Source organism: Schistocerca serialis, chromosome 3 (assembly GCF_023864345.2).
Source record: "Schistocerca serialis cubense isolate TAMUIC-IGC-003099 chromosome 3, iqSchSeri2.2, whole genome shotgun sequence".
In the NCBI taxonomy this organism is placed as follows: Eukaryota; Metazoa; Arthropoda; class Insecta; order Orthoptera; family Acrididae; genus Schistocerca; species Schistocerca serialis.
Window position 1 is genome coordinate 535,882,563 of NC_064640.1, and position 16,643 is coordinate 535,899,205.

Sequence of the window (16,643 nt, forward strand, 5' to 3'; positions counted from 1 at the left end):
GAACGCCAGTGTGCAGCGCAATATGCAGAATGGGCAGGCCTCGTCAGAAGACACTCACGGGCTATTTGATTCGAGGTGGTTTTACTTATAGGGCAAAACGAACTAGCGTTTTCCCCTGCTATGTGTAAAAGTCACTTTCTGCGACTGGAAGCTGGCGAATGTCTTGAATTGTGTATCTCGTCTATTTCGCAACATTATCTCAGTGTGAGTTGATAATGAATCGGCGCAAGTAACGACACTACATTATCAACTGCCCGTTCGTGACAATATACACAACTTCAAAAAATGGTTCAAATGGCTCTGAGCACTATGGGACTCAACTGCTGAGGTCATTAGTCCCCTAGAACTTAGAACTAGTGAAACCTAACTAACCTAAGGACATCACAAACATTTATGCCCGAGGCAGGATTCGAACCTGCGACCGTAGCGGTCCTGCGGTTCCAGACTGCAGCGCCTGTAACCGCACGGCCACTTCGGCCGGCCAATACACACAACTGATTGTTAGTGTTATTCAAAACTACTAGAAGATCATGATCGATTTCACCCATGACAAGCTATGCCCACATCTGCAGAACAAGAACTGAAAGACATATAGTAAGTTCGCGTATCTGAAGTTCCATGCCTGCTTTCGCGCCTCCTAGACAGCAGCTACATGAACAGAAGCAGTATTCTTGGAATTTGTCGCACGAAAGTCTTTCACTTCCCCATAATCCTTCCAACAATCTTAGGTCTTTCATTCGCCTTCCTTCTAAGTTTATAATCGACTAACCAACTTTGAGGGGTATATGGTAAAATGTATTTCCGGTACGACAATCATGCTCTCTCCTTATCTGCACTGTCGGAGGTTCGAATCCTGCCTCGGGCATGGATGTGTGTGATGTCCTTAGGTTAGTTAGGTTTACGTACTTCTAAGTTCTAGGGGACTGATGACCTCAGAGCCATTTAAATCATTTTCCATTATTTGCTCCATTTGTGAATGAGTTGGGGGCAGAACGATTGTCGCTGAGCCCCTGTATATGGTATGATTTCTTTCTTTTCCACTATTTTAGTGAGATTTATATGACAGGAATTAATATTTAAGCTGATTTCTTGGGGTGTCCGCTCTTTTAACAGCAAATATGTCCGGAATGCGGAATACCTTCCTACAGTCTGCCACTGGGGTTTGGTGATTATCTCCGTAATCCTCTCGCGCTTACTACACGCGCCGCTGTTCTTTGGATCTCCTATTACATCCTCTTTCAGTGATACTTCGTAAGGGTACTTTGCTGAGGTGCAGTACCCATGTGGCCGAACGAGAATTTGGCTATCTAGCTTTTACATGGAAGAACATTTACTTATGATTCTTCCCATGAATCTGCTTTTCCTACCACTTATTTTATGGCAAAGTTTCGCTTTGGCTCACTCCAGACAGATATACTTCGAGGTTGTTACTGTTTCCAGTGTAGTTCTTCAAGCCTGTTTCTGCACAATCGTCGATCCCCCGGTACATTTCCCTGCATTTGGAATTGCAACATTACTACGGCTTATACGAGTGGAACAGTGTCATGGAGCATTCCACGACATCCAGTAGCTCGTTTATATTTATCGTGAACAGCACCGACTACAAACAGCCCTTAGAGGTTACTCCAGAAGTTACCTCTACAACTGTTGATCTCGTTCCGTTGATAATGACTTGTTGAGTACAGTCTGCTAAGAATTTCTGACTCTCGTGACAGAACTGGTCCGATTTTCCCTAAGCTCGTGTTAGGTTCACTATGCCACATTTCTTAAGAGTATTGCATGCCTTTGAGAAGTCAAGGAGCACTGCATAGACGTGTATGCCGTCATCTAGACTGCATAGACGTGTATGCCGTCATCTAGGCCCTCTGGACGGCACCAAGAGCAAGGCTGTGAGTTTCACAACACCCGTTAACGAAACCCACGGTGCTTTCTGAAAAGGATATTTTCATCCTCACAGAAGGTCAATAACACGCGACCGTAAAACTTGTGTCACTGTTCCACTACTGACCGATGTCACGGATAAAGGCCTATAATTATGTGGGTCTGTCCGATGACCTCCTTGCACGCGGAAATCTGCCGCTGTATCTTTCTCCAGCTGCTTGGGAGCATTCATTTCTCCAGCGACCGACTAGAATCTATTCCGGAAGAGGAACAACTTCTTTCGCACAAGCTGTATAAAACTGGGCAGTTATTTCACGCGTCCAGATGCATTTCCTCGGTTGAGGGATTTTTAGTTTCTTTTTGTTCCGCGAACAGTTCTCATTCCTCGGTATTTCGCCGTTCGTGCGATGATTGAAACGAAGAATCGAATTATGATCTTTCGCTGTGAAACAATTTTCGAAGGGCGATTTTAGTTCGGTCCCCCGTCACCTTCTGTTTCGATACCTGTATCACTACTGCGGGGCTGAATACCTAATTTTCGACCATTTGCTGATTATACACGAGCTAAAATCCTCTTGGGAATTTACGCCATATGAAATCGGCAAAATTAACGTCCGGACTTCTTACAATGTTCTCCTTACTCGCATTTTGCTTCGTTCAGTTTGTACCCCTCAACAATTTTTAAATTCACTTGAAACTATGATGTTCTATTTTCTTTCGTAGCAACTTTCAGAATGTGTGTTCAACAACATAGTATCGTTCCTATCCTTCAAAAGCCACTTCACACACATCAGTGACGCGACATTGTGATCGGTCTGTTATACAGCCGACGCGTTTGAAGACACTGTTCGAAAAGTTTAAAGGGCAGTATTCACACTCGCCCTGGCGTGACCACGGCAGTGCATTCCGTGCTCCCGACGACGCCGCACCGTGATCCCCAAATTTCTTACAGCCGATATTTTCTCACTTCACGCGCGCGGCACGGTCGATTTGTTCTGTTGTCGTGAAGTAGCATGTCATCAAAAACAGAAATGATGAAAAACCTATTCAATTAATGCGCAACTATCCTATGTTGTATGATCTCTCCAATCCCAAATACATGGACACAGAGCTGAAGAATACACTCAGCAATTAAACAGGAGCAAAAACAAAAACAATTGGTAAGTAAATACGTGTAAATTTCTGATCTTACATCAACTAACACAACCAGCGAGGTTGAAGATTACTGTTCGGAACTGTTGGCTATAGCCGTGACTTTTTTTTTCATATGCCCCGACATCAATAGCAATATAGCTACACTGTGCGACTACCTTATCGTCTGTAATTGTTTAGCAGGTTTTTCTTGTGAACCGTACTATACTCCATGCGATAACTAAATGAAATCGTGTGGAGAATGTCTTTGTGTAATTAAAGCGTAGTGATCCGGTGTACGAAGGAGCCTGAACAGAAACTCGTTTCGCGTCCAGAGCTCCTGTGAAGTCAGAAAAAATGCCACATTTCACAAAAACCCACAGTGATATTCTTCCACATTTCTTCTGACCGAGTGCGCATCAATCCGACTACCTTATCGTCTGTAATTGTTTAGCAGGTTTTTCTTGTGAACCGTACTATACTCCATGCGATAACTAAATGAAATCGTGTTTAGTTCATCTCCCGTGGCCCAGTATCTGAAAACAGGTAGTAAGAAGCGATATAACAAACGAAGATTTCACAGGCGGTCTTAGCGGTAAAGGATCAGTATCGCGCGAAAGAGAAGAAAACACTCAATACTATAGAAGAGAAGCCAATGATGATCAATGTTGATTTCATATATTCAATTTACAATAACCTGTCAAAGTGTGTGTTAACTGTATTATATACTAACATCAAACAAACGGCGAGCTGTTCTCTTGGCGTAACAGCTTTTCTCCAGTGTGTGTTTCGCTTTTTCTGACAAACTTCCAACTTGTTAAATAGTAAGCTGAATGAATTGTCTGACATTCTGAAATATTCATACAACTTTCCTCCACTGTCCATCAATTCACTGTACAGAGTAGCAATCTTCCTCCTCCCCTTCTCCCTACCCGATTGTTCTGTTGTTCAACGCCTTATCAATCCACTCTTGTTTTTCCACTTTTTTTTGTCTCTTCGTCATCCAAAGTCACAGCAATCAGCATGAGAACGTCGTCCGAGAACTTCGTCATCTCGGCCGCTCAAGTGTGCTTCTACACGCCGGAAGAAACACTAACCACTGTGAATAGGCGTCAATGTGGCATCACGGCCGGTGCAATCACAGGCGGTCACGCCATTGTCGCGTCAATCTGTGTGTGTGTGTGTGTGTGTGTGTGAAGCGCCCTTAGAACATCTCTCGGTACATACGTGCCTACGTAGTGTACAATACTCCTTACTATCATCCACTGATACTCCACATCTTAATGCCTGCTTCCCAGAGATTAATGTTTGATGTTTAACTACAGATTCGGTGTGTTCCTCACATTTCAAGTAGCTTTTTAGTGTTAACCCTAAATATTTACACGATGTGACGTGCTCTATCTGTTAACAACAAACAGTCTGATACTTTCGGAATCTGTGTCATGGCATTAATTTGCTTTTATCAACATTAAAAACAGCTGCTAATAATTACATCCATTGGAAATATTGTTTGTGTGTTTCCTCGTCTCCTTAAGATGGCCAAACGACGATACCTTCCAGAATCCAACAGCACTGATGATAGTGCTCGTGAACCAACGTAATTAATGTATTAAGAGTACGTATGTCGATGATGTTAGTGGATCTATTACGCTTCCTTATGGCACATACGACGTCACATTCGATTCTGTTGAATATTCGCCATCCAGTATATCGTACTGAGCTCTTTAGACATAAATTATTCTAATTAATCCCTCAGCAGTGAAGTTTCTTGGTTATTAGTCTACAATCGCTAAACCCCCTATTTCTTAAAGAACTAGACTCCCACTTGTAACGGACTGTCAAATAGAACAGACAGATGCAGAAAATAAGTAAACTGTTAATTATTTCAAAAGTAACTGTTAATATATTTATCCCATTGAGACAAGACGGTGAACGCCTTCACGGAAAAACGTTTGCAGTTGCCTATGGACCCATGACTGCACCAAGGCGTACACTCCTCCGTTTGAAGCAAATCGACGACCACGAATGCCTTTCTTCAAGGCTTCAAAAATCTGGCAATCGCATCGACACGTATTGGGTCTGTACGGAGGATATGTAAGGGCTTCCCAACAAAACTACTGCACCATACTCTAAACAACCTGGGCAACGTCTAGACCCGTCCATCAAGGTTGCTTCGACTACGCCGCGTTTCGCTGGGGAGACTTTATACATCCACCCCAAGAGTCCAAACACCTGCATATGCGATTTCCATACTGTTGGAGTCCTGAAGAAAGACATTCCTGGCCACATGTTCGCTTCGGACGAAGAACTGCACGTCTGAGTACAATCATAATTCCGTTGGCAACTGCAAACATTTTTCCTTGAAGGCATTCACCGTCTTGTCTCATAGTGGGACAAATGTATTAACAGTTGTGGCGATTACTTTTGAAATAATAAACAGTTGACTTACTTTTTTGCATCTGTCCGTACCAGATAGGGTTGATAGAAGAGAGAGAGAAAATCCAACGGAGAGCAGCGCGCTTCGTTACAGGATCATTTAGTAATCGCGAAAGCGTTACGGAGATGATAGATAAACTCCAGTGGAAGACTTTGCAGGAGAGACGCTCAGTAACTCGGTACGGGCTTTTGTTGAAGTTTCGAGAACATACCTTCACCGAGGAGTCAAGCAGTATATTGCTCCCTCCTACGTATATCTCGCGAAGAGACCGTGAGGATAAAATCAGAGAGATTAGAGCCCACACAGAGGCATACCGACAATCTTTCTTTCCACGAACAATACGAGACTGGAATAGAAGGGAAGCCGACAGAGGTACACAAAGTACCATCCGCCACACACCGTCGGGTGGCTTGCGGAGTATGGATGTAGATGTAGATTTAACTGCGTTACATAAAACAGTTCCAGACGTGTGATTACAAATGAGTTAATGTTCAAAATTGGCTCTGAGCACTATGGGACTTAACATCTGAGGTCATCAGTCCCCCAGAACTTAGAACTACTTAAACCTAACTAACCTAAGGACATCACACACACCCATGCCCGAGGTAGGATTCGAAGCTGCGACCGTGGCGGTCGCGCGGTTCCAGACTGTAGTGCCTAGAACCGCTCGGCCACTCCGGCCGGCTGAGTTAATGTATTAAATATTTGACGTTAAGTATGTGGGCGGGAAAAAGTTTAGGAAAGGTTTGAAATAATGCTTAAGTTTGTTGAAAGTAGTTGAGTGCTCTCACTATGAAACACTGGATAAATATAAACAGGGTCCTTTGCACTCCATTTTAAGCAAAACCAACTTTTTCACACATCTCACTGTTTACGACGTATCTCCTGAACTATGTGTCGTACAAAGACATATTTTTCCAGGTACATTCAGCGATGTGTTTAAGTACCGGCTGCAACGTTTGTTGCGAATGTAGTCGGGAGTAAAGAAGTAATAAATTACAACGTCATGTCTAATGCCGAAGTTTTACCACATGAACAGCGACAATGCAGTAGACGACAACCTTTTTCTTTTCATTATTTTGCAGGGGGTGTCAGCGAGAGAAATTTTCTTGAAAGTTTGAAATTGCGTGTGAAGTTAGTTTGAAGTGGCTAAGTCTTCTCATTCTCAAATACTGAATGAATAAAATCGAAAAATCTGTGAGCCGTCAGTTATAAGATTATACCTCAAAAGAATACTGAAAATCACGTTTTTGTAGCTCCTGAAATCCTTTATATACGCAGCCTGCGACTGTTACTGGGTTCCGGCTTAGTTACAAGGGAACCGTACGAACTTCCCCTCGCCAATTTGTTTCATAGTGGCAGCAGGGTGAGTAGGGCACGATATGGACTTCAACATATGTGAATAGGAAAACGTAACTTTCAACAATTTTCAAGAAAATATAGTTTGAAAATTTTAGGCATGTTTATGTACTCTGTAGGGTCGCTAGTTTTTAGTTGAGTCTGCAGCCGAGAGAATAAGCGCTTAGTTTCAGAAGTACAAGGTCTTGGATCGAACCTCGCTGCGGGTGATTTTATTCCCATGTAATTCTAACAACATATTTATTACGATAGTGCAAATTAAAATATTTAATGACTTATTTACTACTTTCCTAATCTTCATACTGAAAAAGGAAGAAAATTATCAGCTTAAGGAAATTGAAAATAAGAAAAATATCACGTGAACTTTCAAATCTGTACAGTCATTTTATTTGTATTATTGTATCTTCATTTGTGACAAGCTTAATATACAACCTTTGAACCACTGCACGATTCAGGATGATACTGCTTGTAGAAACATGGAAAACAATTACTGCGATATTCAGCACATGAAATGAACGTCAAAGTTTCCCATGTGCAAGGTTTTTAATGTATATTTCAAAACAAGCTTGGTTTACATTCATAAATGGTCCTCGTCCGCCACAAAATTTCGCGACGACGACGCATATCGAAGCGTGTCACCAATTACTGGTGTAGATAGCTAAAAGGAAGTAGCACCCGCACTAACATTCGATCCAGTGACCCCGCGCTTATGAAACTACAGGCTAATTCGGCCGGCTGTGGACTTCTTGAATAATAGCGACCCTAGAAAGTTTGTAAGCACGCGTAAAAACTACTTTCTCGATAATGGTTGACATCTGCGTCTTCCTATTTACATATGCTGAAGTCGTGCCCCTACACATCCAGCCAATACGTATCAAATGGGTGAGGAAACAAAATATCTCGGTATCTTCACGTGATCGTAAAAACACGTTTGATGTAAGATACCTTATATATTATTACAAATACGGGAGGGAGGGAGGGAGAGAGAGAGAGAGAGAGAGAGAGAGAGAGAGAGAGAGAATGTGTGTGTGTGTGTGTGTGTGTGTGTGTGTGTGTGTGTGTGTGTGTGTGTGACTCCTTTTAGGCTGTAAAGGCTGGACGGATTTGGATGAAATTTGGACTGAAGATAACTTATACCCTGAATTAACACACAGCGTAAAACCTTATACAGCGTGATTTAGCAGTCTCTATCACTGTCGTTTTATATAAAAAAGGACCTTTCTGTAGGAAATTTAAATTAGTTAACTTTTGTCCTGGGATACGTTTCCGCTGGAGGCCACGGTTTATCAGTTATTATAGAAATACGTACAGAAGTGACCTTCAAACAACTCCACCCACACTTATCCCTCACCAGTCAGGATTTCTAATATGTTGCTCGCGACACTCACTCCTATCTCGGTACAAACATTTCCGAAAACATAACCAATTCCAGATATTCGACCTTTTTTTTGTATCTATTAACCAGGCTATTACGTCATCAGCGTAGTCGGCAACTTCGTTAACATTATTAATGTAAACGTGCCCTTGAGGGTAATGAACGAAAATAGACTTTTGTAAACGTTACGCTACAATTAATAATTACGTTGACAATCCGATCGAAACTTAACCATTACAAGCACAGTAGTTTTTTAGTCAGAAGGCCTCACAAATAAAAATAGGTGATTATTTTATGCAGTCAAAATTCACAAAATTATCAGGTAAAATTTACACAAACGTCAGTTTTACAATCTGTAAATGTTCGACTAAGCCAGTGTCTTAATGTGGCCAGTCAATAAAGACCAAAAAGGAGGAATGTGGGAAATAATTCGTATAATCGCAGATATTTGTACGGTCGTAGGAGAGGGTGGGGGACGGGTTACTATGAACAAATCCTAACCGGTGGTGGGTGAGTGTGGGATTGGGGGTGCGTTTGAAGGTCACTTTTGTACATTTTTCTTGAGTAACTCGAGATCTACTACCTCTAGCAAAAACGTACCCCAATACAAAATTTAATTACATTTAATTATCCACAAAACTGCCCAGTTTATTGTTTCTGTAGGACTAATAGTTTGCGCGTGGCGAGCGAGAGAACATGAAAATCTCGTACGTTGTTTATGAAGTCTAGCTACAAAATCGTGGGTTGCATAAAACGGCAGCGGTAGGGGCACCTAAATCACCTTGTGTATACCTATCTACCAAAATGGTGGGGGTGAAAAGAGGTGTAGCCCACGGCGCGAGTAGCCATACTTTATTCATCCAGTATTTGAGAATGCGGGTACTTAGTGACTTGCAACAAACATGACACACAATTTCAAACCATTAAGAAATATTTCTTCGCTGACAACCCCCCGCAAAATGATGAAAGGAAAAGCGTTTATCAAATGGTTCAAATGGTTCTGAGCACTATGGGACTCAACTGCTGAGGTCATTAGTCCCCTAGAACTTAGAACTAGTTAAACCTAACTAACCTAAGGACATCACACACATCCATGCCCGAGGCAGGATTCGAACCTGCGACCGTAGCGGTCTCGTGGTTCCAGACTGCAGCGCCAGAACCGCGCGAAAAGCGTTTATCGGTTACTGCATTTTCGCTATTACTTCTTTACTACGAACTGTATCCGTGACATTCTGTAGAAAGTATTCACTTACACCATTGAATGTAACACCAATAGTATCATCGTACGACAACAGTTCACGAGAGGTGTTACAGAAAACGAAATGCGTAACTGACGCATCAAGTATAAGGTTTAAATTTATTACTGCTTTGCTATCTTTATTCGCAACACATTTCGCAGATAGTAGCCACATAAACCACTGAATGCGCCTGCAAAATCATCACTGTACGACTCATCGTTGCCGGCCGGGGTGGCCGAGCGGTTCTAGGCGCTACAGTCTGGAACCGCGAGACCACTACGGTCGCAGGTTCGAATCCTGCCTCGGGCATGGATGTGTGTGTCGTCCTTAGGTTAGTTAGGTTTAAGTAGTCCTAAGTTCTAGGGGACTGATGACCTCAGAAGTTGAGTCCCATAGTGCTCAGATCCATTTGAACCATTATTATTATTATTATTATTATTATTATTATTTTTACTCATCGTTCGGTAGAGACGCCGTGATAAACATTTTGCTGCGTGAAAAAGAAACTTAAGAACGAAATTCACTACAGATACAGGCGAAATAGTGTACATATAATTGTGAAATATGTTAAATATATCTGAAATATATTTGCCGCGGGCAAAGCCACGGTTAATAGGCTCACCCTAAGCGCTTTGAACGATTTCAAGTAAATTTGGTACACACATTAGTTACAGTCTGGAAATAATTACTGTGGGGTGAGAACACCTAGCATCCTATTGGGATGGGAGTGATAACGTGGAGAGAGGAGGAGACGGGCAAAGAGAGGGGTGAGGATGAAATGGACAGAAAGAAGAGGGCGAGGTGGACTAATAGAAGACAGAAATATATACGTACCTGGAATTTTTTTAAACAACTGTGTAACTGCAGGTAGCACCACGGGGCGAGCTAGTATCATATGTATGGGAAGACCAAATCAGGAAGGTTTTATTTTATTTTTTTATTTTATTTTACAGTCATCTCCAGCAACATGACTGCCAGACCAACGGAAAAGGCATTTTTAGCACTTCATGCCGCAACTGCAAGAGGTCAGTGATAGTTCGGGATGGGGCTTCACTGCATTCCTGAACGATGTTCACGAGTTCTTGGATACCGAGTTTTACGGTGATGGATCGGTCGTGCATCAGTTGGCAATCTTCGGTTGCTGGCAAGACATCTCACGTTGTCCGGACCTGACACCGTGTGATTTTCGCCTGTGGGGATATATCAAAAACTCTGTCTTCTCACACCTCCTCTTCCCCACAACATCGCTGACGTATGAGTGCCTATCACAGCAGCTGTTAGTGACATCGATGCAGACACTTTAGGTGAGTCGTCTGGATGTGTGTCGTGTGACTAGCCGTTCACAGATTGAATAGGGCACAAAAAGCTTTTTTAGTTGCTGATTACATACAAATAATCATGTAGTACCTACATAAAAAACAACGTTTACCGTAACTCTGAAGTGTCTAGATCATTTGTGTGTGTGTGTGTGTGTGTGTGTGTGTGTCTCAGTGTCTAACGCCTTTCGGAAATATAATCTGTCTACGTGTTCATTAGCCCCTGCTGTTTGCTGGTTATCGTGCATGATAAGGGAAGCTGTCTCTCATACAACTGCTTTTTCCCGAATCTGTGCTGGTCCTTCGATAGAAACTTATTTTCCTTCAGTAACGTCAGAATGTCGTGCTAAAAACCACTCTCGATGCGACTAATGATCATGCTGCTCGAAACCCGATTCATTATCAAAAAATACGATTTCGAATGCTCCAATAGGTGAATGTTAGCTATACTGGTCCGTACTTTTGTGCATCCATTCTTTTACCCTTTAGTGAAGAGGGGTTTTAAGCACTGTCTTCTAGTCACGCGGGACTATTTGCAGCGCGACAGATTCTAGATAAATATGTGCTAGGAAATTGACAACGTCCTTGAAACGCAAAATCAAATAGGAATTGTGCCAGGACTCCATTTTGAGTAGTCTTAACAGTTTTCAATGCCAATTTTTGATAGATCCTACGCCAGGATTTGACTCCTAATTATTGTACACTTCACAGGTGTTACTTCGTGCGGTTGCATTGACTGCCAGTAAGTTATTTCAGTTCCCTTGCATTCTCTTTGGTAGATAGTAATCCGATTCTGAAGAGTGGAACACCGTCGAATTCTTCGCCGTTGGAACTAAGAACTAACAGCCGAAATTACCGTAGTTCCATTTGAAAAAGCGAAGCTGATACCGATTCTTGTAATAAAGCTGTGAAGAGATTTTACGTCTGTTAGTGAGGTCTTCGTCACAATTCATCTGCGTGAAAACAACTGCGGTATTTGTAACACTTCAGAAAGTACCCGATATGAACACAAATTAGCTGAATCATCCTTCATATTTAGCTTTAGAAGTTACCGGAACATTCTGCTGCGAATCAGTGTATTTGAGTGGCGGGTGGATGATTAGCCAAAGATTAGTCACATAATTCAATGTTCTGGAAGTAACTAGCACCTACTTGTGAGGCTGATGTCACTTTTTTTTTGTCAGGACACTCACCGATGAAGTTAGCAGCCTCTGACATTTGAAAATAATCTCCCGTCTTCGCACAGTATACTTTGGATTAATTATTTTGGTTCCAATATCTTTGTTGTACTTTTCATTCGAATTACTTAAACATAAGTATCATCAAAATGTGTTTCTACGTTGTGTGTAAGCACTGTCGTGGAAAAGAAGTAACACAAAAACAAAAGTGACACATTTAACAATTTTGTCAGTATGTCTATGGAAACAATAAGAAACATAGCATTAGTTATCCAAGAGCTGCGGTGTGCCAAGAGCTGAGGTGTGTAAAGAGAAACGAATTAACTACGTGTGATACAAAAATTACGTAGATATGATTTATTGACAACAACAACACGAATTTTGTTGTTGTTCTGCTAGCAATATAAAATTTGTACATTGCAACTTTAACAATTTCTTCAACAACAAATAATACGAAAGATTATTTGGTGGATATGACTCACACCGTATTACAAAACCGAATACATACTTCACACTGAAAAGAATAATTTGTAGATTTACATAAAACCACTTTATAATTTCCCTCTTACCAATTGACTATCGTTGTTCACTGTCTTCTCCTGAAAATATTAGCATTACGATGTGAACATTTCTAATTCTAAACTTTGGTATGGTTCTACACTGTCGTTTATACTTACGTAAGCCACTCTGTCTATAATTAGCTGAAGGGAATTAGCTCGGTCGCAGAATAAAAATAATCGCCCATTAATGGAGAGACGATTACTCGGAACGACGGACTACCACAAGAGGGAAATAACATTAAAGGAAACAAATATCAGTTAGGAACAGTAGAGCTAAGTTAACAAAGGGTGTTGAGTTCACGAAGAAAGTTTGTTGACGTAATGAGGAGTCGGCGGTTAATATTCTAACTGCCACATTAAAGAGAACTAAGGTGCCTGCTACATCAGCTGTCACTTCCCCATTAAAAGAATCCAAGATACCGTACACACAACACATGATAAGCAGAAGTACGCTGCAGAAAAGAAAAGCAGTGCGAATCATAAGAATTTCAATTACTGCTTTTGCTAAATTTTTTTTTAAGGACGTATTGTGCTGATCTCCGTTTTCCAAGAAAAGCTGACTCCGCCCGATTTCGGCTCGGAGTGCTTTGGCTTTCCATAACGTCCGTAAGGCACTCTTCAAACTACTGATTCTCTTCGGTGGACCATGAATAAGTCCTGCCGTCCAGCTACTGCAGAGAAAAATGTATGCTTCACACAACCAGGGAGATTTACTGTCAAAAGCTCTTGCATGTGTATCTCTTGCAATCTACGCTCTCCACTGCCATCATGGAAAGACTTTCCGTTCTGACGAATCGCTTGCGTAGCACTTGTTGCTTCCCAAAGGGGTCGCCTGGAAGAGAATCATTCAAAAAAAATTTCCTGTTCATTATTGTTGGCAATCAGCGAATAAGTAAATGCTGCAGTATGAGCAAATTTTCAGTCGGTTGTGCAAGTTTTAGGAGGCATCGAGGACACACATTCTGGATTATTTTCTTTATATTTGGTATAGTGTGCGAAATGCGATGAAATAAACATCGCATCCAAAAATATTTCTTACAGTGTGAGGCTGGAACTTTCTGTACAATAACTTACAATGAGCTGCCTACAGTTTCTCGTTTCAGTCTGTTTATTAATTAAACTACGACGTGCTGTTACGCTATCACACCTATCTTATGGACTAGCGAAAGCTTGAAATACGGCTCCTGGAAGAGCGCCGCGTGTGATTTAATGTCTTTTAGAATACACTGTCTCAAACAATACAACCAGAACTACGATAAACGATGATGTATAATGTGAAGCATTAATGTAAGGAAATAAGTAAGCAACGTGCTGCTGACATGCGTCGTTCTAATTTAATTGCTACGTAGTATTTGAAGCGTGAGCTGCCCGATTTGGAATTTCCTCGCATGCTGGTGGGTCTATAATTCAGCCACGTCCAGCCTTTTCCTTCTGGCTTTGCAGTTCATTAGGTACACGTATTATAATGACCTCTTACGTCGAATACACCTTAAACGCCATTAAGTGAGGCATTTCTTTAAAATAGAAAGAGAATTGACTCATTCAGCGTCTGCTAATTGTAACAAAAAGCATTTAAAATTACGGTTCAAACAACCACCCTCGGGGCTATTGTGCTGTCATCCTGAGATGTGGTCGTTCTTCTTAACTAAAAAAATTTAAGTGTTCTGTAAAAGGCTCACGAGCTAAAAATTGTTTCAGAAATCGGTTTACATAATGCTATATAATGATTCCCAATACTTTCCAACAATAACATAAAAAATAAATGCACGTCGATACTAGGGGTTCCAAATTAGTTTGTCAGTCACACTCGTTTTCCCTTGTAAATGCACTTTTCTATATTACGGTAGAATATTTTGTCTACATTGATGTCATTGTACATGTCATCTGAATTGCGACATTGCTCAAACAGTATGGGGTGATTTAGCGAAAACACGTGGACCGTAAATGAGGCTGACACAACTTACTGTGTTTAGTCTTCACACCATCTCTCTCATTCTATAAGGCGCCAACAAAGCTATCACAATGATAGTGTATCATCGTTTTCAGATGTTATGACGCTATCCCAATAAAAGTCGTATAGGATACTAACAACTAACAGAAATTCAAACAAACGTGACGAAACGTAACACTCTAGCTACTAGCTACTGGACAGACAAGGCGAAGAGAGCGAAGACTGAGGGCCACACACGATGACAGAGAACTCGTCTTCGTGTGGGAGATGCTAACTTACGTGCCAAACATTCTCTTGCCCGAGCGCCGCACGCGATGTTCGCAGTCCAAGCTCCGGGCGGGAACTGTGTGTTTGCTCCGAAATAAGCGCCATATGAGGGGAGGAAGTGGGTGCCGATTTTCTGGAAGTGGAAATGGTGGGGGAAGTGCTGGTAGTGGGGACAGAGGGTTGGCAGGGGGGAGGGAGAGGGGCGCAACGTGACGTGGGAGCCGTCCTGCGATTGGCCGACACGGATTTATGTGCTCGACCTACGTAGAAGTGGTGAACGGCAGGCCACGTGCCGAAACAGTGGTGTCTTCAATTTCTCCTGAATTAAAGATTTAAGCAAAATGACAAAAAACAGAACAGTATTCCCTGCATTTTCATACAATTATAGTTACGACATCCGTGAGTGGGAACTACGTTTTGAGCCATACATAGTCTTTCCGAATCGTCTGCAATGTCTCTTTGATACAGCAAATTGTCTTAAAATTTGACAGTGACAAAACGTGTCATTGTATCTTTGAAAAAAATACCGAACTTACGGCAGAAGAGTTACTGAAGTTGATCCCTGAGGGAACATGTATAGCTAAATGTGCTAACATCTTTATACAGTTTTGAAACAGAAAGATAATTATTGTTATAGAAATTTTAGAAAGATAGTCTGTGCATGAGAAATTTGCACTCAAACTGCCATTTACGGCCAGTAAAGCCCCGGGTAAAAAATAATATGCAATAACAATTTCAAAAATCATATAAACTACCACCAAGAACACGGTCCAACGACGGTGTTGCGTTGCAGAGCTGTGCAAAGCAACGTACTCCATACGCAGTATGTATGCTGCGACAAAAAGAGATACAAAGAATGAGACGTGCGTGACAACAGTTTCGGTAACAATAATGCTATAATCGAAACACGTTCGTGCACGAGAGCTATAGCGGAGGCAGCTGTTTGAAAGAATATCGACAGCTGCCTTCAAACACACAAAAGGGTAGCGCTTGAATGAGTTGTGTTTGTTTTTAAGAAAGCGACGTGTACATTAGAAACTGGCTGAAAATAATGAACCAATTTTTTGTCTAACGAGTGAGCCAATCCCGTTACGGCGAACGGACATTGGCGAGTGCACCAACTGCGCAAGTGCACTGCCGAAAAGAGTTATTTTGGTCCATCCGCACTCCATAATTCGAGAACAACATTAAGGAAGACTTCGTCTCTTTTTGTATCCAGCGATCTTAGGGCACGGCAGAGAGTGATACCTACGGACATACCTGATTTATATTACAACGCCAAAATAATCAATGAAGATTAATTTACAGTCCTGGGTTAAACCAGCAGCACTACTGTTCTAGTCCAATTGCCAGAAGGGGCGATGTCCCTTAATTTTCACCGCCACTTTTTGATCTTCAGTGCGTAGCCCAGCTGCTGTCATTATAAGAAAGGCTTCTGCGTTCTCTGTGTAAGCAATTCATTGTCGGTACACGAAATGAAGAAATGTTTCTGACCTAAGCAAAAACGAGAGAATGGCCCCTCTCTTTCTGACAACACTATCTTTCTGGGAGTTGCTACGCTCAAATGCTTTATTGCGTGTCAAATGAGAGGCAATATGTTTTTTTTATGATTTAGAGGAACAGTTGTAATCAAGGACCACTACTGAAGTCTGGGTACAGCTTTATTCGTTCTTAACTTTTAAAGATCAGAACTTACGAATGACAGTACCTGGATTTTCCTTTCCGGCGTCTACTACAACTGCAGAACACGACCCACCTCCCCCTACACACACACACACACACACACACACCAACACCTATTAACCACCCTGGTGCACGGAATACTGTGACAGTAATGTGAATGAACTTGATGTCGCTATGCTTCTATGGAATGCGAGTTGGTAACACTCGACTGCAAAGGTCGTCTGTTTAACCGTGACTGCAAACTACCAAGCCTACTTGATGTTAAAA

At 41.7% G+C, this 16,643-nt stretch overlaps 1 protein-coding gene across 4 annotated transcripts in view; it reads right to left on the bottom strand.

Moving 5' to 3' along the window:
- Positions 1-16,643, bottom strand: part of LOC126470411 (synapse-associated protein 1) — a 336,806-nt gene that overhangs the window by 314,293 nt on the left and 5,870 nt on the right. The window contains exon 1 of one of the 4 annotated variants that reach the window (XM_050098265.1): positions 14,706-14,746. The exons of the other annotated variants lie outside the window; for them this stretch is intronic. Within the exon in view, the coding sequence (XP_049954222.1) occupies positions 14,706-14,716 (11 nt within the window). The 5' untranslated portion in view covers positions 14,717-14,746. Of the gene's footprint in view, positions 1-14,705; positions 14,747-16,643 lie in introns of those variants that run through there. 4 annotated transcript variants of the gene reach the window in all.